Below are 22,917 nucleotides of genomic sequence, written 5' to 3' on the forward strand. Positions count from 1 at the left end.
CCTTCTCTGCTGCCGTTCCCAGACTGTGGAATGGCCTGCCAGGAGAGATCCGCCAACTCAATAGTCTTTCTGAATATAAAAAAGCAATAAAGACTGATCTCTTCCAGCAGGCTTACCCAGTCGAATTTTAAGATCTCTGGCTGTTACTTTAATAATGTATTCGTTTTTATATGTTTTAATCAGTTTTATGTATTTTATAATATTTTGTATCTTATGTTGTTCCCAGCCTCGATTCAGGGGGAGAGGCGGGTAATAAATAAATTTATTATTATTATTATTATTATTATTATTATTATTATTTAGAATAAATATGGGTTTTCATGGATTTATTCATAAATTATCTAATCTACACTTTATTTCAGGAGTGGGAAACACGTGACCCTCCAGATATTGTTGGACTTCAATTCCCATCATCCTAACATTGGCCATGCTTGCTGGGGATGATTGGAGTTGGAGTCCAACAACACCTTGAGCCACATAGACTCTCAAACTCTGCTCCATGTTGTGATATTGCCAAGTTGCTGACCTGTGTGGGAGTTGGAAATAATAAGCATTTTATTCTGAGCCTTGAATTTGAACCTGGCTCATAAATGAAACTAGTCCATTCTGAGCTGTGTTTCTCTTTTCCTTTTCCCAAAATATATATTCCAGCATCAGCAATGGAAGTGAGGTTCGATAGTATAAAGGAAGGCTTCTCCTTGGGCCTTCAGTAGGTCTGAAAGCCTTGTTAACCAGTACACTGATCCCTAGGTAGGATTTCAGGGCTTTCAAATCCTTACTAAGTATCAAGACGCCCTTGCAGACTATAATTCCCAGCTATCTTTGCCCCAAGAACTGCCTACTGCTAAGACTTTCTGGCTTTCTTGGTTTCAGTTCTCCTTTCTGACTACTTTGCAGAGTTTTTGCTGGTTTCTATTTTCCACTGTGAAGAAGGGGAAATAGCATAAAATGTTGCTATATCCATAAAACATGCTAACCTGTGCTACTTATTCTTTCAAGTTCTTGTACAGAGAGCAAAAGATAGTTTCAAACTTGCTTCAACAAGCCATTTATTACCATAATACAAAAACCATTCGCCTTTTAATATGCATATTGTAGCCCTTGAAATACTTCATCCTTAACATTTTGTAGTCCAAAAATTAACTGCTGTCAAATGTTAAGCCTCTATCCAGTACGCAAGGTGCTAGGTTCATTGCAGGGTTCAAACAAACCTCAGAATTTCAAGTGCCCTCACCTTTGAAACAGAAATGCTATTAGCTTTGTAATTCAAAGTTCCACAGTGATCTATGAGAGCTTCACCAAGAGTAGAAATTTAACATTAATGAATGCCTACACATGTGCCTACAAAGCAGCCTTAACAAAATCCATAAAACCCAGCTCTCAATTCCTCCAAATTTTAGCCAGAAACTTAGGCCACAGCTAGACGTAAGGTTTATCCTGGGATCATCCAGGGTTTGCCCCTGCCTGGGCACTGGATCCCCTGTGTGTCACCTAGATGAACAGGTTTGACCCCTGGACGATCCAGGGATAAACCTTAGGTCTAGCTATGGCCTTAGAGGGTCAAGCCCCTCCTGTAATTTAAATGCTGAGCTGGGTTTTTTTTAATTTACATAGTTTTGCAGTGATCAATGAGAGCTTCAGCTAGCATAAGGGGCTAACCTCAAAAAACTTTGACACAGGTATCTACAAAGCAGCCTCGTTAGCTCCCACCTTGACTGTGTAATGTACAAAATCTGAGTTTACATTCCAAGCTGAAGAAGAACTTGGAGAGGAAATGACACTTGATTCATTATGACACATTTATTTTCTGTACCGGGTGATTACAAACTTTGGTAACATAACTAGTCTGGCTGATACACCAACACCCTTGATTCTTTGCCACAACACCTCATTTATATTTGTTTATATTAAAATGTATGTCGAGCCTTTCTAGTGAAATGCAGTCAATACCTATCTGCTGGCAGCTGGACTTGCTCTTAGAGCTGTAAGCTGTTTTGCCCCATTTCCCGTCTTCTACCCATCTGATTTATATTCCCGCTTCTTCCCGCAGTTTTTATATTTTAATAAAACTTGCATCATCACTATATTTTAGTCATCTTTATCCCTAGGATATCTCAGTCCATACTGGTCTTGCCATCCCTATCACAAGTATCATCATATTTTTTTTCTCTTTGTTTCTCCTTCTCTGTTTTTATACCATTTTGGCAAATGTGCAGATTTCAGGTCTTGAATCAGGACAGGTCACCTGTATGTCTGCAACACTGCAGACATACCTATCAGAGGATAGAAGCAGCTACAAATATAAATGAAATAAATAAGTAAATGAAAATATTCCCCATACAATGTATGTTTTTTTTCCTGAACTACATTTTTTTTCTTTCTAGATAGGATTGTCTGCCGTAGATGCAGTGAAACCTGTAAGACATGCACTGAATTTCAAACCTGCACAGAATGCAGACATGGCTTAAGGTAAGGAAATGATAGATTGCACTTAAAATGGTAGCCAAGGAGGCATCTGTTTTTGTAAACGTGCATCAAGCAAAGTTATAAAATATAATTATTTAACATGTATTTTACAGCCCATTTATGTTTGATAGTATAATTTATTGCATTCTCATTTTATCCAGGGTAGCAATGGATAAAAATCCTTTAATGTGAGGAAAATGAAAGCTGAAGCACTCTTCTTCCATGTTATATGTTTAATGTTCAAGAATTATTATAGAGAAATAAAATGATGAATGAATAATTTTGTTACTGTTTTCATATCTTTATTCTGTCTCAGAGGAAATTAATGTTTCCAGAATAATGTTTCCAAAATTGTCAACTCTGATAGTAGGTACTTTCAAAAAGCAAATATAATGTGTTTACATAGCTGCACATTTCAATTATGGGGAAAAGATAAGAGTAGGAGGAGAGAGAGAGAGGGAAACTCTCTGTAAGCCAGTTACTACTCCAGAGTAGTTTCCAGATCCAGAGAATAACTGCAACAGGCATGGAAATATATATGAAAGACTTGAAGGTATGGGGTTAGATAGCAATCCTATGGCCCCTAGAAAGCATCTGAGGCACCATAGGATGCTGGGAATCTCCTCGTCCGTCATGTCCATAGACAAAACTTCAAGCACAGAGGAGGAGATTCAATGGTGGATCTTCCCTCCCTTACCCCCTTTGACCTCATAAGAGAAGTCAAAGAGGGAGAAAGTGTGTGCTGGTCGGCAGGAAGGGGAGAGGAGAGGAGAGGCCAGGTTGCACAGTATCCTATGACCTCTCCAGTCCCCTCCCCACCTACTAAAAGGTAAGTCAGCTAGAGTAGCTCAGAAGCCCACCTAGCTGCTTTCTGCATTTAAACAAAGCAACAGAAGCGAAATTACCTCCATCTTCCTCTCACCTTGCCTGGCCTTGGTGGTAAGGCATAGAATAAGAGGACTCCAAACTGCCTGTTGTTGTTTTTTTAAAAAAAGATCTTGTTTTTCTTCCAATCATCTTAATCTACTTTTAATTTGGACACGAATATAGATTTTGAGACAAACTTTTCTTATACTATTCCATTATTTTAACTATGATACAAATTAGTTGAAGCTATCTATGTGTGTGTGTTTTGAAGATCTGTTTGAACACTGACAATGGACAGTTTCAGACATCACAATAAGGCAGGCTTTGGCGAACCCTGACTTTTGTGGATCAAGCTGTGTGCTGTTGCACATCTCCTGATTTCTCCTGCTTAGCTCCTCCTGCAAGTAGGAATGGCTAAACAAACTGTAGGCCCTCAGTCTGTGGTTTGTTTATTGTGACATCTGAACTAGGGATTCTGGCTTATCTCGCCCCAAAACAACAGACCATGAGTTATAGCTTGTTTGCAGAGAGATAATGCCACTCTCCATCAGTGGTTTGCTGGGCATAATGTCATAATGCCCATCAAACCACTGATGGAGAATCCATGGTTTGTTAGCCACCTATGCTGGCAGGAGGAACCAAGTGGGAACCATCGGGCACCATGCACAAGCACACTTGCTTAATCTCAATAGCCAGGATTCTCTGGAACTTTTTCATGATGTCCAAACTGGACTAATAATAATAATAATAATAATAATAATAATAATAATAAATATTTCTTACCCACCTCTCCCTCTGGATCAAAGCAGGGTACAACACAAATACAAAACACCATAAAATACATATAAATGATTAAAACTTATAAAACTAATATTTATTTATTTATTTATTTGTTACATTTATATACCGCCCCATAGCCAAAGCTCTCTGGGCGGTTTACAAAAGTTAAAAACAGTAAACATTAAAAGTATACAAAATTTAAAAACATAAAAACAACAGTATCCATTTAAAAACAACAGTTCTGGGGGTTCGTTAAAAAACCAACTTAGCATTGTCAAATGGTGTTAAATGCCTGGGAGAATAGAAAAGTCTTGACCTGGCGCCTAAAAGATAACAGTGTTGGTGCCAGGTGAGCCTTATCGGGGAGATCATTCCACAGTCGGGGGCCGAAAAGGCCCTCTCCCTTGTTGCCATCCTCCGAGCTTCCCTCGGAGTAGGCACTCAAAGGAGGACCTTAGATGTTGAGTGCAGTGTACGGGTAGGTTCATGTTCTTTTAATACATTATTAAAAGGCAGCACATTATTAGAAGGCATCTTAAAATTCAACTAGGTAGGCCTGCCGGAAGAGATCAGTCTTTATGGCCAATGTATTACTGCTGCCGTACAGAAATGTCCCACATTGATATTTTGCTTGGTTCTTTGTATTTCTGAAAACACACATTTTACAACTCTTACTTAATTTGTACAGTAGAAGAATGACACAACTTTCATTATTTAATGTGATTTTAATTCTATGCATACAAAATGCTTTCTAATGTCCAATCTTAAATATATTAGCGAGGATTCAGAAAGCAACATTTTGCATACATCCAGTAGGATATTTTTAGTTTGAACATCAGGCCTCCATGCCATATCACAGACTGTTTTGAAGACCATCCCACAAGTTTCAAAAGTTGTCCTCCAAGCAGCACTGGAGAGTGAGGGTGGGGCTGTAGTTTGAAAAAACACAAATCACAATCTTCCTTGGGTAAATTGAAAAGTTGCATGGTTTCTGGAATCTTGACTATTATTTGGAAGTTTGCTTCACATACATTTTAATGGGCTTCCAAGTAGTAGACGCAATCCAGTGGACGTTACTCATGCCTAAGCGTTTCAATAGCATACTCTAACTCCTTTCCTTTCAATTAACTTAGGTGTGACTGACTTTTGCAGAATTACACAGAGCATGCTTAGCACTTCAGCTATAAGCATATGTGAAATCAACAAGGCTTTCATAAATTTCACATGAAAAAAATGCTCACTATAGTATTCTACAAACTTCTTTTTTGTTGCCAGCTAATCAGTATTTTATTTTTCTATCGTTGCTATGTAGTTTACAAGGATCCAGATGTGTTATCCGCTGTGAAGAAGGAAAATATTATAATGGCAGGGATTGTGAGCCATGCCACCATTCCTGTGCTTCTTGTGCAGGTACTTCTAGGTTTTTTTCATAAATTGAATAATTTAGTTTTCCTTGCAATAAAATAACATCACTGATAATTGTCCATTCCCTGTGTTACTCCCCCCCTATACAGGATTTCATAATATTTTATATCAAATAATTATTTTTTCTAATTGATGCAAACAGCACTTGAAAGCAGCCAAACATTTATTTGTATTCTTGCATGTAGCAGTATTAATTGTGATTTAAGAGGATTTCTGTTTTAGTTACATCAAGAAATGAAGATATCTAGAGAGATTTTATGACAGTGATTTTCCTTAGACTTTTTTTTTCTCAGAAGGTATTACTGTGGAAGAATTTACACGTTTGTTCACACGTTTACTTTCCTTGTGACATGGTAATATAAACATGTAGAATTTGCTGCGAAGAGAGCTTGTTATAAGTTTTCATGGATACTTGCTTCTTATGTCATCAAGAGATAAGCAGAAGTAATCTAACAGAAGAAATACCTATGATAACATGGCTTATTGTATATAATAACTTCAGTTAAATTCGTAAACTCACCACAATATAATGAGATTTTAGGGAGTCTTTCATTGTTACATTCTGCAGTATGTTTGTTATCAAACATCATATACATCTACTGAAAGAGTGGCTGGGATCAAAAGTAGTACTAGAGCTTTCTAGATTTCCCCTCCCAACTGCTCGTTCTCATGATACAATGCAAGTTACATCAGAAGGTTCCCTAATTTCCTAAAGTGACTTTTCAGGGAACAGACATTGCTGAGATGAGTAAGAAGCTTGTGAACCCAGCATTGTGCATGAATCCCATGGAAATGACCCACACATGGTTCTTTCAATCCCACACAATGTATTTTCAGTAATCACTCATACTCTTTGTGTTCGAGATATTACTTATATCCACTGCTTATGGCCTGTTGAGCATCTATCAATATGTTACCTTGTTTCTTCTGTTGGCTTTTGAGGCCCAGGAGCAGAAGCTTGCATAAACTGCACGGAAGAGTATCTTATGGAGAATGGAAGATGTGTGCTGGCTTGTAACAATGGCTACTACTTCGATCACTCTCTAGAAAATGGATACAAAACTTGCAAAAGGTAAGCGGTATTCTTTGAAAGCTGTTTTCTATTTGTTTTTAAATCAAATGCATGAATTAATTTCTTTCATATGTAAACCACGATTAAATTGAAAGCATGCTCCTGGCATAATACTATATAAATCACGGTTTCAAATATTAATTTAATATTGACTTTTCATGTGAGTTCTAGATTGTACATGCAACCTCTTTTCTAAGATTTCTTTGGTTGCTAGGATGTATGAAATTTTATTGTTTGCATGTCCACGACTAGAGAAAAGAAGTGGTGGTGGTGGTGGTAGTGGAGAAGGAGTGGAGACATTTTTTTCTCCACAGTAGAATTAATTCTAGCTTTCTAGCATGGAGTAAATTAAACTGCGGCTGCTACTAGGAACATGGCATGCTGCCTATTACTGAGGCCTTTGCTAGACTTAAGGTTTATCCCGGGATCGTCCCAGGGTCATCCCTGTTCATGTAAATGACACACAAGATGTTGCGGGAGCAGGCAGGGATGACCCAGGGACGATCCCGGGATAAACCTTAGGTCTAGCTAAGGCCTGAGTCAGAGCATTGTTCCATCTAGTCCAGTATTGTCAACACTGACTAGCAGCTGCTCTCCATTGTTTCAGGCAGGAATTTTTCCAGCCCTATTTGGAGAAGCCAGGGATTGAACCTGGAAATTACTGCTGGCAATGCATGTACTCTACCTGCAAATAGGCCTGGGACATGGAAACTTTCTCAAAACAAAACTCCCTTGGTTCGGGGTGGGGGTGGAAGTGAGCTTCTTCACACGTTAATGTAACAATAGAGTGAGTTTGTCAAGTTGCTCTGAAGGAGAAATGGGCAGAATCCAAGAACAGGAGAGAGAAAGAGATCAACATCACAGGGCTTCATGGTACTTGACTAGACAAAATTGATCTACAGTTGTGGGCAAAGAAAACAGGATATACTTCAAACAGCTGCCAGTGATGCAAGACTACAAAGGGGAGAAGATTCCCACTTCCATTGCCAATTCAGACAAAAAAAAAACCCTGTAATGAAACAGCTTTGTTGACTTCTGTTGAACTAATAAGTCAACTCCAAGTACTTCAGCACAACTGGGTTTTGAATACAGTTGAATACAATGGTTGTAAATACCTTTCTGTATGATTTCCCATCCTGTCCACAACTCATGAAAGTCAGTGGGATTAAATGGAAGCTACTTAGGCCTTAGCTAGACCTAAGGTTTATCCCGGGATTGTCCCGGGGTCATCCCTGTTCATGTAAATGACACACAGGATATCCCGGGAGCAGGCAGGGACAACACCGGGACGATCCCGGGATAAACCTTAGGTCTAACTAAAGTCTTACACTCAGAGCTTTAGGCTAGGAGAGAATAAAAGGTTAGTTGGGAAGTGGATCAGTTAGGAACAGATGGTTGTTTCTGATTGGACCTGGAGAACAGAGCTGGTGGCTGAAGAAAGCAGAGCTCAACACTGAAAAGGAATGAATCTTTCAGTTGGAACGAACCCTGATGGGAGAAGTCTTAAAGACTAGAACTAGTGGCTGGGGAGAGCAAGAAACCATGCTGTAAGGTTGTGGCAAATTTTCAAGCAGGCAGCCCAGCCCAGCACCAGAAGGTTTCAAGCAGAGGTCTGCCCAGAGGGAGACCTTTAGAAGTTTTTGAAACATCTGGACTATCGTAGAAGCCAGAAAGAGCAGGAAAAGCTTGAGGCAGAGGAAGATTGCTATACAGTATCTGTTCCTGGTTGTGAGTAATTGGCTGGGGTAAAGATGAAGGAAAACTGGTTTGAGGAAAAGCTATTGAGGGTTTACTTAGTTGGGGAAGATTTTTTGCACATTAGGAACAGTAACTAAGCTTATTTATTCCTGAATATTTAAGAACAATATACATAAGCAATTGTATCCTACCTACCATCTGAAATGCGACACTTTATTTCCTCATTGTAAATAATTCCCTTAATTTTGTTCATCCTATTAGCCTGTCTCTAATGGCAGTGCCAATGCCATAGGAACCAAGCTGTTCAGTTTCTCTAAGGTACAGAGGGTTTATTTTGGTGGCAGAGGTTAAAGGTTTTATATTTAATGCAGCATTGCCTAAATGTGAGGTCCATCTGAGAATTGTATTAAACACTTTGGTAGAGAATTTGAAAGTTTAATTATACCATCTTTGCTATCTATTTTTCTTTCTATACTTAGCATTAACATCGGGCTGTTATTCTTTTATAAAACTGAAGGAATGAAGCAGTGTTTTATTGTAAGACTGTGTGATTCTAATGTTCATCATTAATCATATATATATAATTTGATATCTTTTCATTAAGATGTGACCTCAGCTGTTTTGGGTGCAGTGGTCCAAGTGAGAAAAACTGTACAAGTTGTCCAAATGGCTATATCTTAGATACAGGTCTCTGCGTAGTTGGTCTAGTCTGTAAAGATGGTGAGTGTTTTTACCTATCTCCAAATAAATTATTTATCTGCCTTTTTCCAGATACTTTACATGTTTTATATCATGTAGGCAAAAAAAAACTGATCTCAAGTGAACTCAATTCCTTTCCACTATTTGATTCATAATAGGAGACAACATAGGCTATTCTTTAATTTTGCTTTTCTCCATTTATGTTGTGACATCTATAATTTTTCTAGTTTTTTAAACAAATATTTAACATAATAATGTATTTTAACTTATTAGTTTAAATGCCATGTTTCACAAAATAAGTAGAATACTCAAACAACATTCCAAAAGGAAGACCAAAAATATGTACATGGAAGAGGAAAAATACATATTTGGAAAAAAAATATTTAAAAATACTGAGATGTGGCAGAATGGATCAGCCATATTGCCTAAATAGTACAAAGTGTTAAATGCTAATGTGTTTTGTTTTGTTTGATTGCAGTCTTAAGTAGTTATATTAATTTGTTACAAATGAGAAATGGGGACCACTGGGGAAGAAATGGGGTTGCTGGGGTTGCTATTTACTTTGAGAAATGTGCATTTGTTATAATTAATGCATCATGCCCTGAAAAATATCATTAGTTTCTGCATTTGTATTTTGTAAAATATTTCTGCATATTCATCCACTAAATTATAGGGGACCCACGTCTGTTCATTGCAATATAATAAGAAATACAATTCCTGAAATGTTCATTATTGATAATCATCAACATCATTATTTACAACAATGGCTGGTGGGCTACGGCTGCCATCCCCATGATCAGACCCTTTTATCATGTATTTTAATAGAAGAATGTCTTGCTGAGCCAAAACATTTTATGAGGGGAAAATATTTACAGATTGCAATCTTCATTGCCCAAAGCACAATTGTACCTAGTGCTTGGGCTGGTAGTGCTTGGCTGTTGAAAGAGACAAGTGTCAGTATTGCACAGTTACAACTTATGCAGGCCTTAAGTGTGAGAATCCTGGACAAGCTATTCCCATTCAGATCTGAGGGCCATCCAAAGCTCCAATATATATTTATGCACTGGTCCTAAAGGCCAGAATAAACTGAAAGAGACATGGAAGAATACAAAAAAGTGCTTCAGACTGGATGGTAAGATTTTACTACAGGAGCGGGTGAATATAAACCCTTTACTAAGACATCATTGATCAAGGAGGGGGGCATACAAACTACCTTGGGGAAATGATCATTAGTAGCATCCCCCATTAGTTGAATAGATTTTTTTTTAACATGACCCTGTTTTCCTGGATGTTTTATCTGGTGGGAATATGCGGCAAAATTCTTCTTGTTGCATGATCAACACTATAGATGACAAACTACCTACGTAACTGTATGTCTATAATGGTAAGTTACCTTAAATGTTCATCTGTATTCACCAGTGAGTGCAGCACATCTGTATTTTTCTCTCCTGTAGCTCCCTATTCCACTTTCCTCCAGGCCTCAATGATGTCACACTAGAGGACCAAGTTTTTTGTTCTTTTTTTCAACTATGTAACCTTTTTTAGAATTTGCTGTGATCTACAATCCATAAACCTTGATCCAATATTTGCTAGATTTATTTTAATTTTTTCATCTTTTGCAAACTGCCCAGAGAGCTTTGGCTGTGGGCGGTATAGAAATGTAATAAATAAATAATAGATCATTAAGCCTATGTTAGGGGGGAGTGTAATTCCTATAAACAATCTCTCTTCCAGTGGCTTTATTAACATCCTGAGTGAAGTGTGTTGTAGTAAGGTTGAATAATAGAACAGCAGATCAGCGTGGATACTGTTCAAGTTTCCTGAGTGTTGCTTGTCCCTTGCTAGTATCACAGGCAGTATGCTTATGTTCACTACTTGCTGGAGAACGTGGGCTGCAGGGTGCTGTTGCACTTGTGTCCTGCTTGTGGGTTTTCCATGGGCAGCTGTGGGTTCCCCATAGATGAACTAGATGGACCCTTGGCCTGATCCAGCATGGCTGTTCTTGTGTTACGTTCTTTTGATGTGTGGGGACAAGTGATCAAAAGAACATAACATTTAGGGACTCTAAAGCTGTTTGGCAGGCAGTTTTCTAGATTACTAAGGGAGCCTCAGCTTTGTAATTCTCCAAAGCTCTATAAGTAGCTTGGATAAGCATCAGGTAGTGAATATCAACAATTTGCTGATTGGCAGGACATCTCAACATATTCCTTCCCCCCCTTCTTAGATATCCATAACTCTCATCCACAGCTAGACCAGCATCCCATGCTGCTGCTGCTGCTCCCTTGTTCTTGTGTCCTGATAGCATCCCCTCTCCCTGCTCCTTTCAATTACCTACAGTGTGGCTGTTGAAAACCTGCTGATGAACCGCGTAATGTGCTTTCCCCTCTGTCCCTACTTTGGTGTCTCCACCACCCTCCCCAGATTTTTCTTCCCATTGGATCATGATTTGTATCCAGCTACAATTTCCTCCAAACTGAATGCCTCAACTCTGAGAATTCTGTCTCACGTTCTGCCCATTCCTTACCTTAAAGCTACTTCACATTTTACTCAACAGTTATCCTTTTTTTTCCCTACTTCATGTGATCTTTGGGGGCAAATTATCAAAGGGACTTTTGGGGTGGGGCATATTATATTATCTTTATTATCACAGTCAACCACACTGAAACCCTACATTTAGATTAAATTATTATGTAAATGAAACTAGATTTCAGCTTGGAAACCTTTTTTATTTTATTTTGGTAACATTTCACAAAAGATCCAAGATCTGTCTTCTGCAAGAGTAAGGAACCTTCCACAAGAGGAAGAGCTCTACTCTCTACCCTATTTTTGGGAATCCCCTTTCCTTCACACAATACAGCTCACCCCATTTGGTAGGGTTTCTGTGGGATAGGGTCTCTGTAGGACTGTCTTTGTGGGATTTTCAGGGGGCTGGTAGGGCTGCCGTGGGAAGTAGGAGTGGAGAACTCCATTTCTGCAAGCACAGTTGATCCAACATAAATCTGGATCCAACGCTCCAATTTAAAGTTCTCGAAGACTATTGCAATATACAGCTTTTAATGTCAATGAAAGGATATGTAAGCATTGCTGAAAGCAATTTCTTTTCCACATGCTGCACATTGTTTGCCACTAATGCTGAGCTTTAAGGAAAACAAGACACAAGACACTTTATTTTTCAGGCGTGGATTGATTCCAAGTATGATTTACATTTGTTCACATTCTGTATCTCATTTTTTCATACTTTTACAGAAAGCAATTATAAACCATGAGCCCTTTCCTCCACTTGTACACAAGGGATAAAACTGCTAAACCAACAGAGATAGATGTCATGTTGGTTTCATTGAGTGACCATTTACAGAGACGTGCTTAATGTCCTCCAAGTTAGCAAGGGTTGAGAAAACTTTATTGGGAGAATACCAGCTAACATGAAATAATCAAAGAGTTGTTTAACTTATGATATACAATGAAAATATTAATGTAGTGATTATTCATCTGTTACTGATCAGAAAGGAATTTCATCTCTGTATGGGTCTCTGTTACATGTGCTTTTTTTTTTTTTTTTTTTGTCCCACCAGGGAGAAAGTAATGAATGAACTAGGCTCCACTACATTTATTTGAATGTGGAATCTTCCTAATAATTTGATCGAAAACCCATGTTATTTACTAGAAATGCCATTTGTGCTTGCAAATCGTGTGAGCAGGAATGCTTTTTTTGAGGAATGTTCACACATTCTTGAATTTGTGATCGCATTATAAAATACTTTTTTTAAAAAAAAAAATCATTTTAAAATGCACTTTCTCTTTAAAGAAAAAGTATGCATTTTCAGTAAGCCAGTAGTGGAAAGTGTACACTTTTGAAAAAGTTGCACAGAAAGGCTCACCTTTCCCATTCAAATGCACACCTTTCCCATATTCAAGTAGGAAAATGTGCATTTTTCCTGCTCAAATAAGCCAAAAAGCAGGCCAAAAACAAAATTAGGAGCAAGTCAAAATGAGCTTTAAAGTGATTTTTTAAAAAATTTAGATGAGCTCAAAAATCATTAGTTCTCTTTACCCAGGTAGAAGGGCCATATTCAACTTTCTCTTCTTCTCTGTCCCCAAAATCAGCTACGGGTCCCCTAACACTCTGGAGCAGATTCGGAGGTTTAGGGGGCTGCAGCAGGAGGAGGGATCCATTTCACTTTGGAGGACAGGCATCATTTGATACAACTCTCTCATTCTAAGAGGGTGCAGGAGTTGTGTGACAAGAAACTGAGACTAGTACAAGATTAAGATTTCTCTCTGGAAAGTAACAAGTGAACACGCCCATAAAATGTTTGCAATGCTAGTAGGTTGTCATAGGTTGTGCCTGTGCATTTCTACAGTGGCAATACACTCCACACAATAATCACTAGTTTTTGGAGCAGAAAGGCTGAGGATGCTGTTCGGTACACATTCTATGTAATTTTAAACTATGTATATATTCTTTTGATGTGCTGTTTAGTATTCTTTTTATTCATAATACTCAATAAAATATCTTCCACTGGATTTTTCACTGTTTTCTAATATTTCTCTTTCTGATCTTTTTTTTTTTCTCCTTTCATAATGGATACAAATCACTCCTTGCTGGAACACAATATTTCTTCCTGAAAACAAATGCTGTTGTGACTGAAATTCCTTTTGATGGAAACACAATTTCCTATTTGCTACCTGCTCCTGAATGGTCTCTTCCATCAAATTTGCCTGTCTGACAAATTAAACCTTCCTCCATTTGACACCATGCTGTTCAAAACTTCAACTTCCCTCCACTTTCTATGACCTCTGGAAGCAACGGAAGAATCTTGGGCCGAAGGAGGCTTCTGTATGCTAGTGAAAAAGAATAATCTTTGCCAACGGAAAGTGCTTCAGCAACTTTGTTGCAGAACATGTACACTAAAAGGCTGAATTGGCACCTTTCTGAGTTCTCTTGCTCCTGTAGACTTATAGATTAATCCATACTATTAAAAATGAAAAAAGCAAACCACCTTTCTCTTTCTCTTTCTATAACTCCCCTTTGGGGAGACAGTGAACTTTATGTTGGAACTTAAAATAGAAAACTACAACAAGCCTACCTTTCATTACTGGGTGTTTAGAACAAAGCATCCCGTATCACAGTGTCAGTATGGTGTGACCAAAGCATTTGATGCCAAAATTAAAGTTATTTGATTTCCTGTCAATTTAAGGATGTCCCTGGGTTGTTGTTGTTGTTGTTGTTGTTTTAAAAAATTATCCTTTCCTTTTTCCTGCTTGTTTCCCCTTCAAGATGTGTAGAGCATTTCAAGAAAACAACACAAGTTTACATGGATTAAAATAGAAGGAAAAATGTGCTTGCATTAGTCTTTTTTATGGTTATATAATCAGAATGAGGAAGAACAGTAGGTAATCAAGCAATCCCTGAAAGAATTAGGAACATCTTTTGTTGCAGGGCTGTACGCTGCAACCACTGAAATGTTAAAAGGCATAAATGTTTCTGCATAAGGTTTCTAGTCATATCCTATGTTGTGCGGTATTTTTGCATTATACTGCATTTTTTACATTTGCAAAACTTTTTTTAAAAAAATTAACCAGGTCAACCGGCATGTTTTGGAATCTGATATTTTTGTCATACTTCTTTTTAATGGCTTTTTGGAAGGTGCAAAGTCCATAAAACCTTCAGGGCTTTCATCTTGCTATGAATAAACTCCGAAAGGTATAAAGCCCTCTTGCTTTTAGAAGTGTAGCTTTCATACTTGAATATGGACTGCACCAGTAACTGTAAAATATTCATATTATATATATGGAATTACTTGTTTAGGCATGGGCCATGACTTCTGATCAGTCAAGAAAAAATATCATAATAAAGGGGAAAGAAGTGTAAAAAGGCCATGTTAATTTAAATGAACAAAGTCAATCAGTAGTCAACAACCAGGTAATATAATATATACAAATAGAGAAATATCAATAGATGGATTCCATTTCATCCTCAAAAGGTGTCCTTCATTAGGAAAATATACATACATTTAAAAAGACAAAGGATTGCATCCGCTGTTAGTCCATGTTAGACTAAAATTGGATACAACCCCAGAACTGCCCAGCAATCTATTACTAACCCAGTAATGTTTCATTAATTATTCATTAATATTACCTACTGCTTGTTTGACTAGTGATAGACCTGGTTTATTTAAATTAATCATTTATTTATTTTTACATTTCCCCCTCAACTTTTGTTCTTTTGGTTAAGGTGAGGTTATTTTATGCTTTGTTGAGGTTGCCATGACTTTGAGCCACCAGCACCCAAATTCAGAAACTCCTTGTGTCATGGAAACTGTGATGCGTACATGGATTCCCCATTCACTTCACTGGATAAAACAGCTCTATTCCTGCATCCTTTTATACAGATAGAGGTGCCTTTTCTATGGAAGTGAAAATCACACACACACATATTATCATACATGCATTATAATGTGCATGCATACCATTCTGAAAGAAAATATGCAACAGCTTATACATGAATATGGCTTATTCTATATGAAGCACACCTGATTCATTCATGGTAGACTGTTTTCTGTCCACTAGTTACATTCTCTGGATTTGCAATGGTGTAAAAGGAACAATGAGATCCAGATTGCAATGGAACTTCTACAAACATTTGCATGATTAGCATCTATAACTGGAATTAATATACTGAACCAAATTCAATTATTGATGTGCATACATCATCAATGTTACATCAAAAATGAAGTAATTTGGTAATTGTGCAATAATAAGAGATAACTTATAGTTTTAAACCAGGTGCTATTCTTGTTCTACTATCTTAGGATAAGTAGAGAAAATCTCTAAAAGAAACTCAAAACTTCATACTAGTATCTGGAAACAGTACTGGAATACACTTCATCAATCTTTGGTGACCAATTGATGAGCAAAGCATTCATACATTACAAAATAAGTTAAACTTCTAATAGTTGCTTTATGATAAATCCAGCCATTTTTGTCCCCTTCAAAATAATTTCTATTTCACTATGTATAACACTGACATGTAAAGCAATTTCATTTATAATGAAAGAAAACAGGGCTGCCTAGCCTCTTTAAAACTCTATAATGGACCTGAAGCATTAGAAATAAATGTGGCAGTTTGCAAATGCTTTCTTTTTAAAGTAAAGCTGAGTTATTGCAAAAGATATCTTTATGTAGATCACACAGAAAATATTTTTCTGAAAAGAATAAGCATTTTTTAAGATTAAAATTTGAAATGATCTCCTTGGGCCTCAAGTTTTGAAGACATCCAATAATTCTTAAATAGCTATTCATTATTATAATCTTAAACATATGAATAGAAAAGGACTAGGTGCATACTTAATGTTAATGAAGTCCAAACGATCTTGTCAACTGGCCTTTATATTATATTCTAGAGAAAACTTTCTGATTTAAGAAAAATCCTATTGCACAACATAAAATAATTAAAATGTAGAACTAATTCGAGAGCCTTGTTACTAAGAATGGTCAGCGGACAATACAACTCTTCTCTAATATACACAAGATCCACACAATGTGAAAAATTGCATTTGTTCTAAGTAACCTGTAGAGAATGAACAAGGAAGTTGTTTTTCACAAACACACAAACAGCTCTCAGGTAGCCTACTCCTGTTGCTACATCATAAAGAGTGAGCTACAATACAGAAGGAAAGAAATGTACAGAGATTGTGTAGAACTGGTTATGAAAATAACTAGAATAGAAAGAGAGTTCACAAGTAGAGGAACTATGGTCAATTAGTTTACTTCAGCTGGTGATGCTAATAGTACTTTTGTCTTGCAAGTGGTAAAAAAAAAATGGAAAAAGTCAGATGTGGTGTCCCTCATCCAGCTAAATTAGTTGTGATAAAATCCCATTGAAATCGGTGGGGCTTAAATTAATCACAAATAATTTGTCGAACTTAGTTCAGTGGGAATTAAGGGTGATTTACATAAACTGGGTTGGGGCTGGTGACTGTGTCTTCTAGGAAACCACAGCCAGCATGATATGTTTAATTCCATTGATTCCCAGCTTCTTACTAAAAGTTATGAAACTATCACAACTTGTACTGGTTTAACTACTAGTACTGTTTGGACTGCCTCATTTCTCTACATAACATTATTAACTAGAAAATAATGCTTTCAAAGTTTAAATTAATGGTATATATATATTATATAAATAAATATATTATATTCCTTATTGTGATATAATGTATTGAATTGTAAAGAATTTATTTGGATACTTACAAATGCTTCTAATACAACTGTAGAGAAGAATTTAATTTTTTTTAAATACTGACACATTGTTAAATCCTGAAACATTTTTACTGAAGACTACTGTACAAGTGTAAAATGTCCAGTTGTTATTTGTAAAATAGGGTAGTACTGTTGTAATTGATATTGGCCAAAATCAATGTTATTCCATATTTTATTTTTTCTATTAAATTAACCTAAGTTCTTGTTCTTTTGGTCTAGGAAGCACATTTATGAGTCATACATAAAATCTTATGCTTGAAAGGAGAACTACTTTTCCTGGGCTCCTCCACACACCCCTTCCTCTCCCACCCTCAAGCAATTTGGTACTAAACAGAAATTGCTGAAATAAAATTAAAGAATATTTTAAATTAAAATATTGGTATTTGAAAAGAAAATTACTGGTGTTTACAAAAAAATCTGATAGTGTACTTGAATTCTGGTATAGAATAGCTTGGATTTCACCTATTCTAGAGTTTACATATAATTGTGAACATTTATAGAAATCATATTAGTGCACAGAAGGATATGATGGCTCATAGAGTTCGCAGCATTACCCATAGGTTTCATTGTGCACAACAGATGCATTTAGAATTTGGTGCTCCTAGGTTCCCAGTGACAGTACATCCTGCATCCCAGCCTTCCCGCCTGTAGTGTGGAAACTTTTGAGCTATGAAAGATTCAAAAAAGGCTTCCTTGCATTCCATGCAAAGGACCGTGTGAGTTGCCCTGTCCTTCTATTGCATGATCTTCCAAGACTGCATCATGCTTGGGGTTTATTCCACACAGTGGCATGTAAACAATTCAGGTCTAACTTAAGTTATAGTTAGGTATACTAAATACCTTGATGTTTGTTGGACACCTAGCCCTGCATGCACACAGCAGCCCATAACACTGTATGGGAGGAATAACCCTAAGGTACTGTTTAAGCACTGAACAATGGTTCAGAATTGAAAATATAGTTTGGAAAGAAGGTCAGTACTACAAAAACCTCGCAATATACTCTTGTATATTGCATAGAAAGCACAGAAATAGGGAAAAATGTCTCTATAAATTTTTGGGTTAAGGAATCTATTGATAATCACTGATAATTTGTTAGTCATCTCTTTTTTTGGACTGAAAGTTAATACCTCAAAGGTCCAGTCTGGCCGTACACATCAGCTCTCCTTCCACCATCTATGTGCGGATGGAGCCATCCGAATGGAGTTTAAATTAATAAAATCCTATGTCATAGGCCAAAGTCATGTGTTAAATTCCAAGCCAAGGGAATTGGCTATGGAATTGTAGCCTATGTTTGTTCATCCATTCAGATACTTGCAGCCTTGTGGGCAGCAGACATGGGAAGACACATGGGTTCCACATGTAGAGCCAGATCAGAGGCAAACCAGCAATTTCAGACCACTAACAATTACATGGGTTAGAAATTGAGTTATAATCTGATCTCCAAACCAGGGCATGCAAATTGTATCACACATAAGATATCTGTGTACATAACAAATATACATATTCCTCATAATAACTACTAGGAATGTATGCTGTAAAAATGTTCATTACCTTTTCTTTCATTATTTTTTTTTAGATTTAAATATATTTTCATAATGCCTGTCTTCAGCTTCCTATTAGTTTGCCATTTTAAATTGAAATGGAATAAAATTTGCCAGGGTCAGACTAATCAGGCACCATGCCTAACAAATTGCAAAGAAATGGGGCAAAATAACCCCATTTGAGAGCTGACATTCAATAAAATCGCATTGCTTACAGCATCCTTCTCCAACCTGGTATCCTCCAGATGTTTTGGACTACAACACCCTTCAGCCCCAGAAAGTATGGGAGTTGTTGTCCAAAACATCTGGAGGGTATAAGGTTGGAGAAGGCTGCTTATACCATGAAAAACAGTGTATCTATTATGGGGCAAATGTCCTCCCAACTGGAAAAAAATATTTTCTGGCCTCTGTCAATGATTGGTAGGTTTAGAACAAACTTCCAGAGAGCTTCGGCTATTGGGTGATATAGAAATGCAATAAATAAATAAATAAATAAATCTGCCAGCAATCATTGACAAAGTAGAAATTCGGGAGGGAGATTTGAACTAGGATTTTCCAGTCTAGTCCAACACTCTAATCGCAACTCCGGTCCCATAGCTTATTTACAAACTTTACCACTATTAGGGGTGAAGAAGTATTTAAAAGTGAAAGCTGTATTTGTGTTTTTAGGAAGATAGATTTAATTCCCCAAATGTCATTTATGTGCAACTTTGTCACAAGTATTCCCCTACAAGAGTAGAAAATAATGAGAAAGGGGTTTGAGGGGGAAATTGCTCAATTATGGTCTAGGGATATCCAGATTTGCACTCTTTAGAACTTTACATTTCTAAAGAAGCAGTTCTAAAAAAGTAGAAACAGCACATGTGAGACTATACTTGCACAGTACATAATTTGAGAATTACTGTTCCATCTTTTTCTTTCTTTCTTTTTTTAGAGATCTGGTCATTTCTAAGTACTGAATGTAGTGAATTTGACAGAGGCTCAATAAACAATAAACAAGCTTACAGAGTACAGTACACACTACAAATAGGGCAACAGTAATGGATAAAGTATGATTTAATACAATTCTATTGACAGTTTCTATAGCCTGGGGAAATCATGAGATCAGAGTCCAAAGAAACACTCATAGAACTTTTCATTGAAAAAATTCTTTGCATTGTATTGCTGTCAGGTTTTATCGTTCTGTGAAGATTCTGTGCCTTGTATTGTTGCATAACTATTCTCTTATAGCACCCAGTAGTGTACTAGGATCAGTGTACTATGATATATTCCATGGATCAGAAACACAGGTCATACCCAGAGGAAATGTGTTATTTCCTATAATATATGAAATTTATATTGGAAATTATGTTTACTTCATATTTCCCTGAAAAATCATTTGTACTGCTACAATTCTCTATTAGTTTCCCATAAATATAGATCACATAAATATTAAACTATATTTTAGGTAGTTACTTTGGGGGATATAGATTTTTGAGGGCGATTTTTTTTAGAGGAAACCACTACCAGAAAATAAGACCTTATTCAATTCGGTGGCCTCATAAAATTGTGTCTCACAATAGCTGCAAACACATGAATAAACTGTTACAGCAAGGGCTTTGTTTTCTTTGGTGTATTTTTTTTAAAAAAAAAAATCACTCACACACATATTCTTTGTGCAGTGGTGATACCAATTCCATTTATTTATTTATTTATTTCAAGTCACCTACCTTAAGTACTGTCTATTTTCTCACCAGTTTACAAACTTTGGGATGCAGGAACCATTGGATGTGTCAGATTTCCCTCATAGAATGGCATATAACTTCAGAACCCACCTACCATGGAAACCTTCACAGCTGATTCTTATCAAACGGTGCAAGTCCCGGGGCGCATTATGGGATGGATCCACAGCCCACCTGGAGTTTGTGTAGACTGGTTTCCTCCCATTGAAGCAAATGGAAGAGAATTTGGTTGGCTGGTGGTTTTAAAAATAGCCAGGGAAGGGGGAATACCACACTTCCCTCACTTCTGTCCTGTCAGCATGAGCTTTGGATATGGTGATTGGTAGCATGTGGATCTCAGCTCAGCAGGTAGGATTGCTCTGTTAATTACAAAGGACAGTTTAGGTATTGGTTCAAATGTGACAAGGAGGCAGGGGGGGTGGGGAAAATACACAAACCCAAAGCTGACATAGGCAAAAGATGTAGTCATTGCTATATTAAAATGGTTCCCTGCCTGTTTCATCATGTTATACATGTTTGCTTTCAGTCTCTGGATGAGCTGATCCAACTCAGCAATGTAGTAAGGTCATCACTATAACCAGTACCTGTATTCTGAAGTCCTGAAACTGAAACATCCGTAGGAAGGGAGCAATTTGAAGCAGTGCCCGGTCTCCCACTGGGATGTGTGGGAATATGTGGACCTAAAAGGACTTTAAAGGGGTTGAGCTAAAATCAGGGTTGTTTTTTGTGTACAAAAAGAGGTGATGAAAAATGCCAACACTTACAATTCCCACCACTTGTGGGAACTGGGACACAAGGGAGTGAAAGTGTTCACCCATTCATTCACAATGCCACATAGTCAATCAGATTTGGCTATGTGATGACATCACTGAAGGCAATGAGATAGTGAGTGAGGACAATGTTTCCAGAATTACATTGGCTTCTTTTCCTTCACTGATTACATAGCTAAATTACATAGCTAAATCTGATTGGCTATTACAATTCACTTTCTGCCACGCTGTGTTTTTTGAGCCTGTCCTGAATTTGCCTCAGGCAGGAAGAGAACCTGGTTAAATGATATTCAGCACCAGATTTCTGAGGGTTTCCATGAGAGGCGAATCCCAAGGATTCTGGGCCATGCCTGACTCGGTCACCCACAGCTGTCCAAGAACTCCTGATAGTAAGTGCCCTATCTTTTTCTGACAAAGTGCTTCTGTCCAGTGGAGCTGTGAATCTGTTCTGAGTTTCAATCAAAACCAGTCAGAACTCTATCCAAGGTGCTATTTTTGGATAGCGCTCATAGAGTTCTGAGCGGTTCTGACTAAACCCTGGGACAAATTCACCACTTCACTGACATTGGAGCCACCAGCCTCCACTGTTTATGCCTCTAAAAATTGTATGACAAGCAGGAATGTAGCTGCTGCAGCCTTTCCCAACATACTGATGCTGAGATGGAAAAAGCTGCACCTGTGATATTTCCAATGTCATGAAACTTAAAGGTACAGGAAGCCTGCCAGGGGGGAAGATACCTACATATAAGGGCTCCTTGAATCTGGTATAGCACATTATCATAAAACACACACACACCCCTATCCCAAAAGGCAGCTAGTTTGTTGTTCATTTTTGTGAACCGCCCAGAGAGCTTTGGCTATTGGGCGGTATAAAAATGTAATAAATAAATAAATAAAATAACACAAGAATTAAAATGTACAAATGGTCAGTCATGGGGAATTTATTTCTTGCAAATAATAAGGCACTATATGAATTCAATGATGGATTCAGTCAGCTCGTATGAGTCTTAAGCTTATTACGTGTACAAAGCAGAAAACAGATACATCCATGCATGGGGTTCAAATATATGGAAATTACCTCAGCAGCCCACTCGGTGCTTAAACCAAGGATTGCTGTGCATGGAAAGCTAGGCCTCAGACACGCGTGCTGAATCCAGATTTGAATGTGCTGGACAATGATTCCGAGGGAGTTGCAGAGGTTTGGGCTAGGCAAATTTGGGTCCTAACAGTTTCTGAGAAGGAGGAAAAATAAAGAGGCAGCCAAGAATGTGGGTTGGAAGACTGGGTAGAGAAAATGAGCTCACAGAGCTTTGTCTCTTAGCCATGGGCAGTGCACTGCAGCTACTCTTTGTGCACAGTCACCGTGGTAAAAACAGGGAATCTAACTTTTTAGGGTAGTTAAATTCAGAACCATCACACCAATTTCCAGCACTTTCTGCATACCCACTTCTCTGGTTCGGTGGCTGCCTTCCAGTGGCGGGTGGGACCAAAGGCAAAAGGCGTGGGGCCAAACCCCAAACACCAGCATATTGAAGCTTAAAGCTCTTATTGCCAGCAACTAAGCCTTATGAGAGGTATTTCAGCCTTTTAGAATGGGGTGTGGGTGTGTGCATGCAAAA

General features: G+C 37.6%; 1 protein-coding gene across 2 annotated transcripts in view; it reads left to right on the forward strand.

Moving 5' to 3' along the window:
* PCSK5 (proprotein convertase subtilisin/kexin type 5) overlaps positions 1-22,917 on the forward strand; it is a 271,693-nt gene that overhangs the window by 186,621 nt on the left and 62,155 nt on the right. The window contains exons 17-21 of one of the 2 annotated variants that reach the window (XM_063129356.1): positions 2,385-2,469; positions 5,426-5,523; positions 6,481-6,610; positions 8,913-9,028; positions 13,812-17,581. In XM_063129356.1, the coding sequence (XP_062985426.1) occupies positions 2,385-2,469; positions 5,426-5,523; positions 6,481-6,610; positions 8,913-9,028; positions 13,812-13,927 (545 nt within the window). In that variant the 3' untranslated portion in view covers positions 13,928-17,581. Of the gene's footprint in view, positions 1-2,384; positions 2,470-5,425; positions 5,524-6,480; positions 6,611-8,912; positions 9,029-13,811; positions 17,582-22,917 lie in introns of those variants that run through there. The other variant, XM_063129354.1, reaches the window with a different exon arrangement.

Source organism: Elgaria multicarinata, chromosome 6 (assembly GCF_023053635.1).
Source record: "Elgaria multicarinata webbii isolate HBS135686 ecotype San Diego chromosome 6, rElgMul1.1.pri, whole genome shotgun sequence".
Lineage (NCBI taxonomy): Eukaryota > Metazoa > Chordata > Lepidosauria > Squamata > Anguidae > Elgaria > Elgaria multicarinata.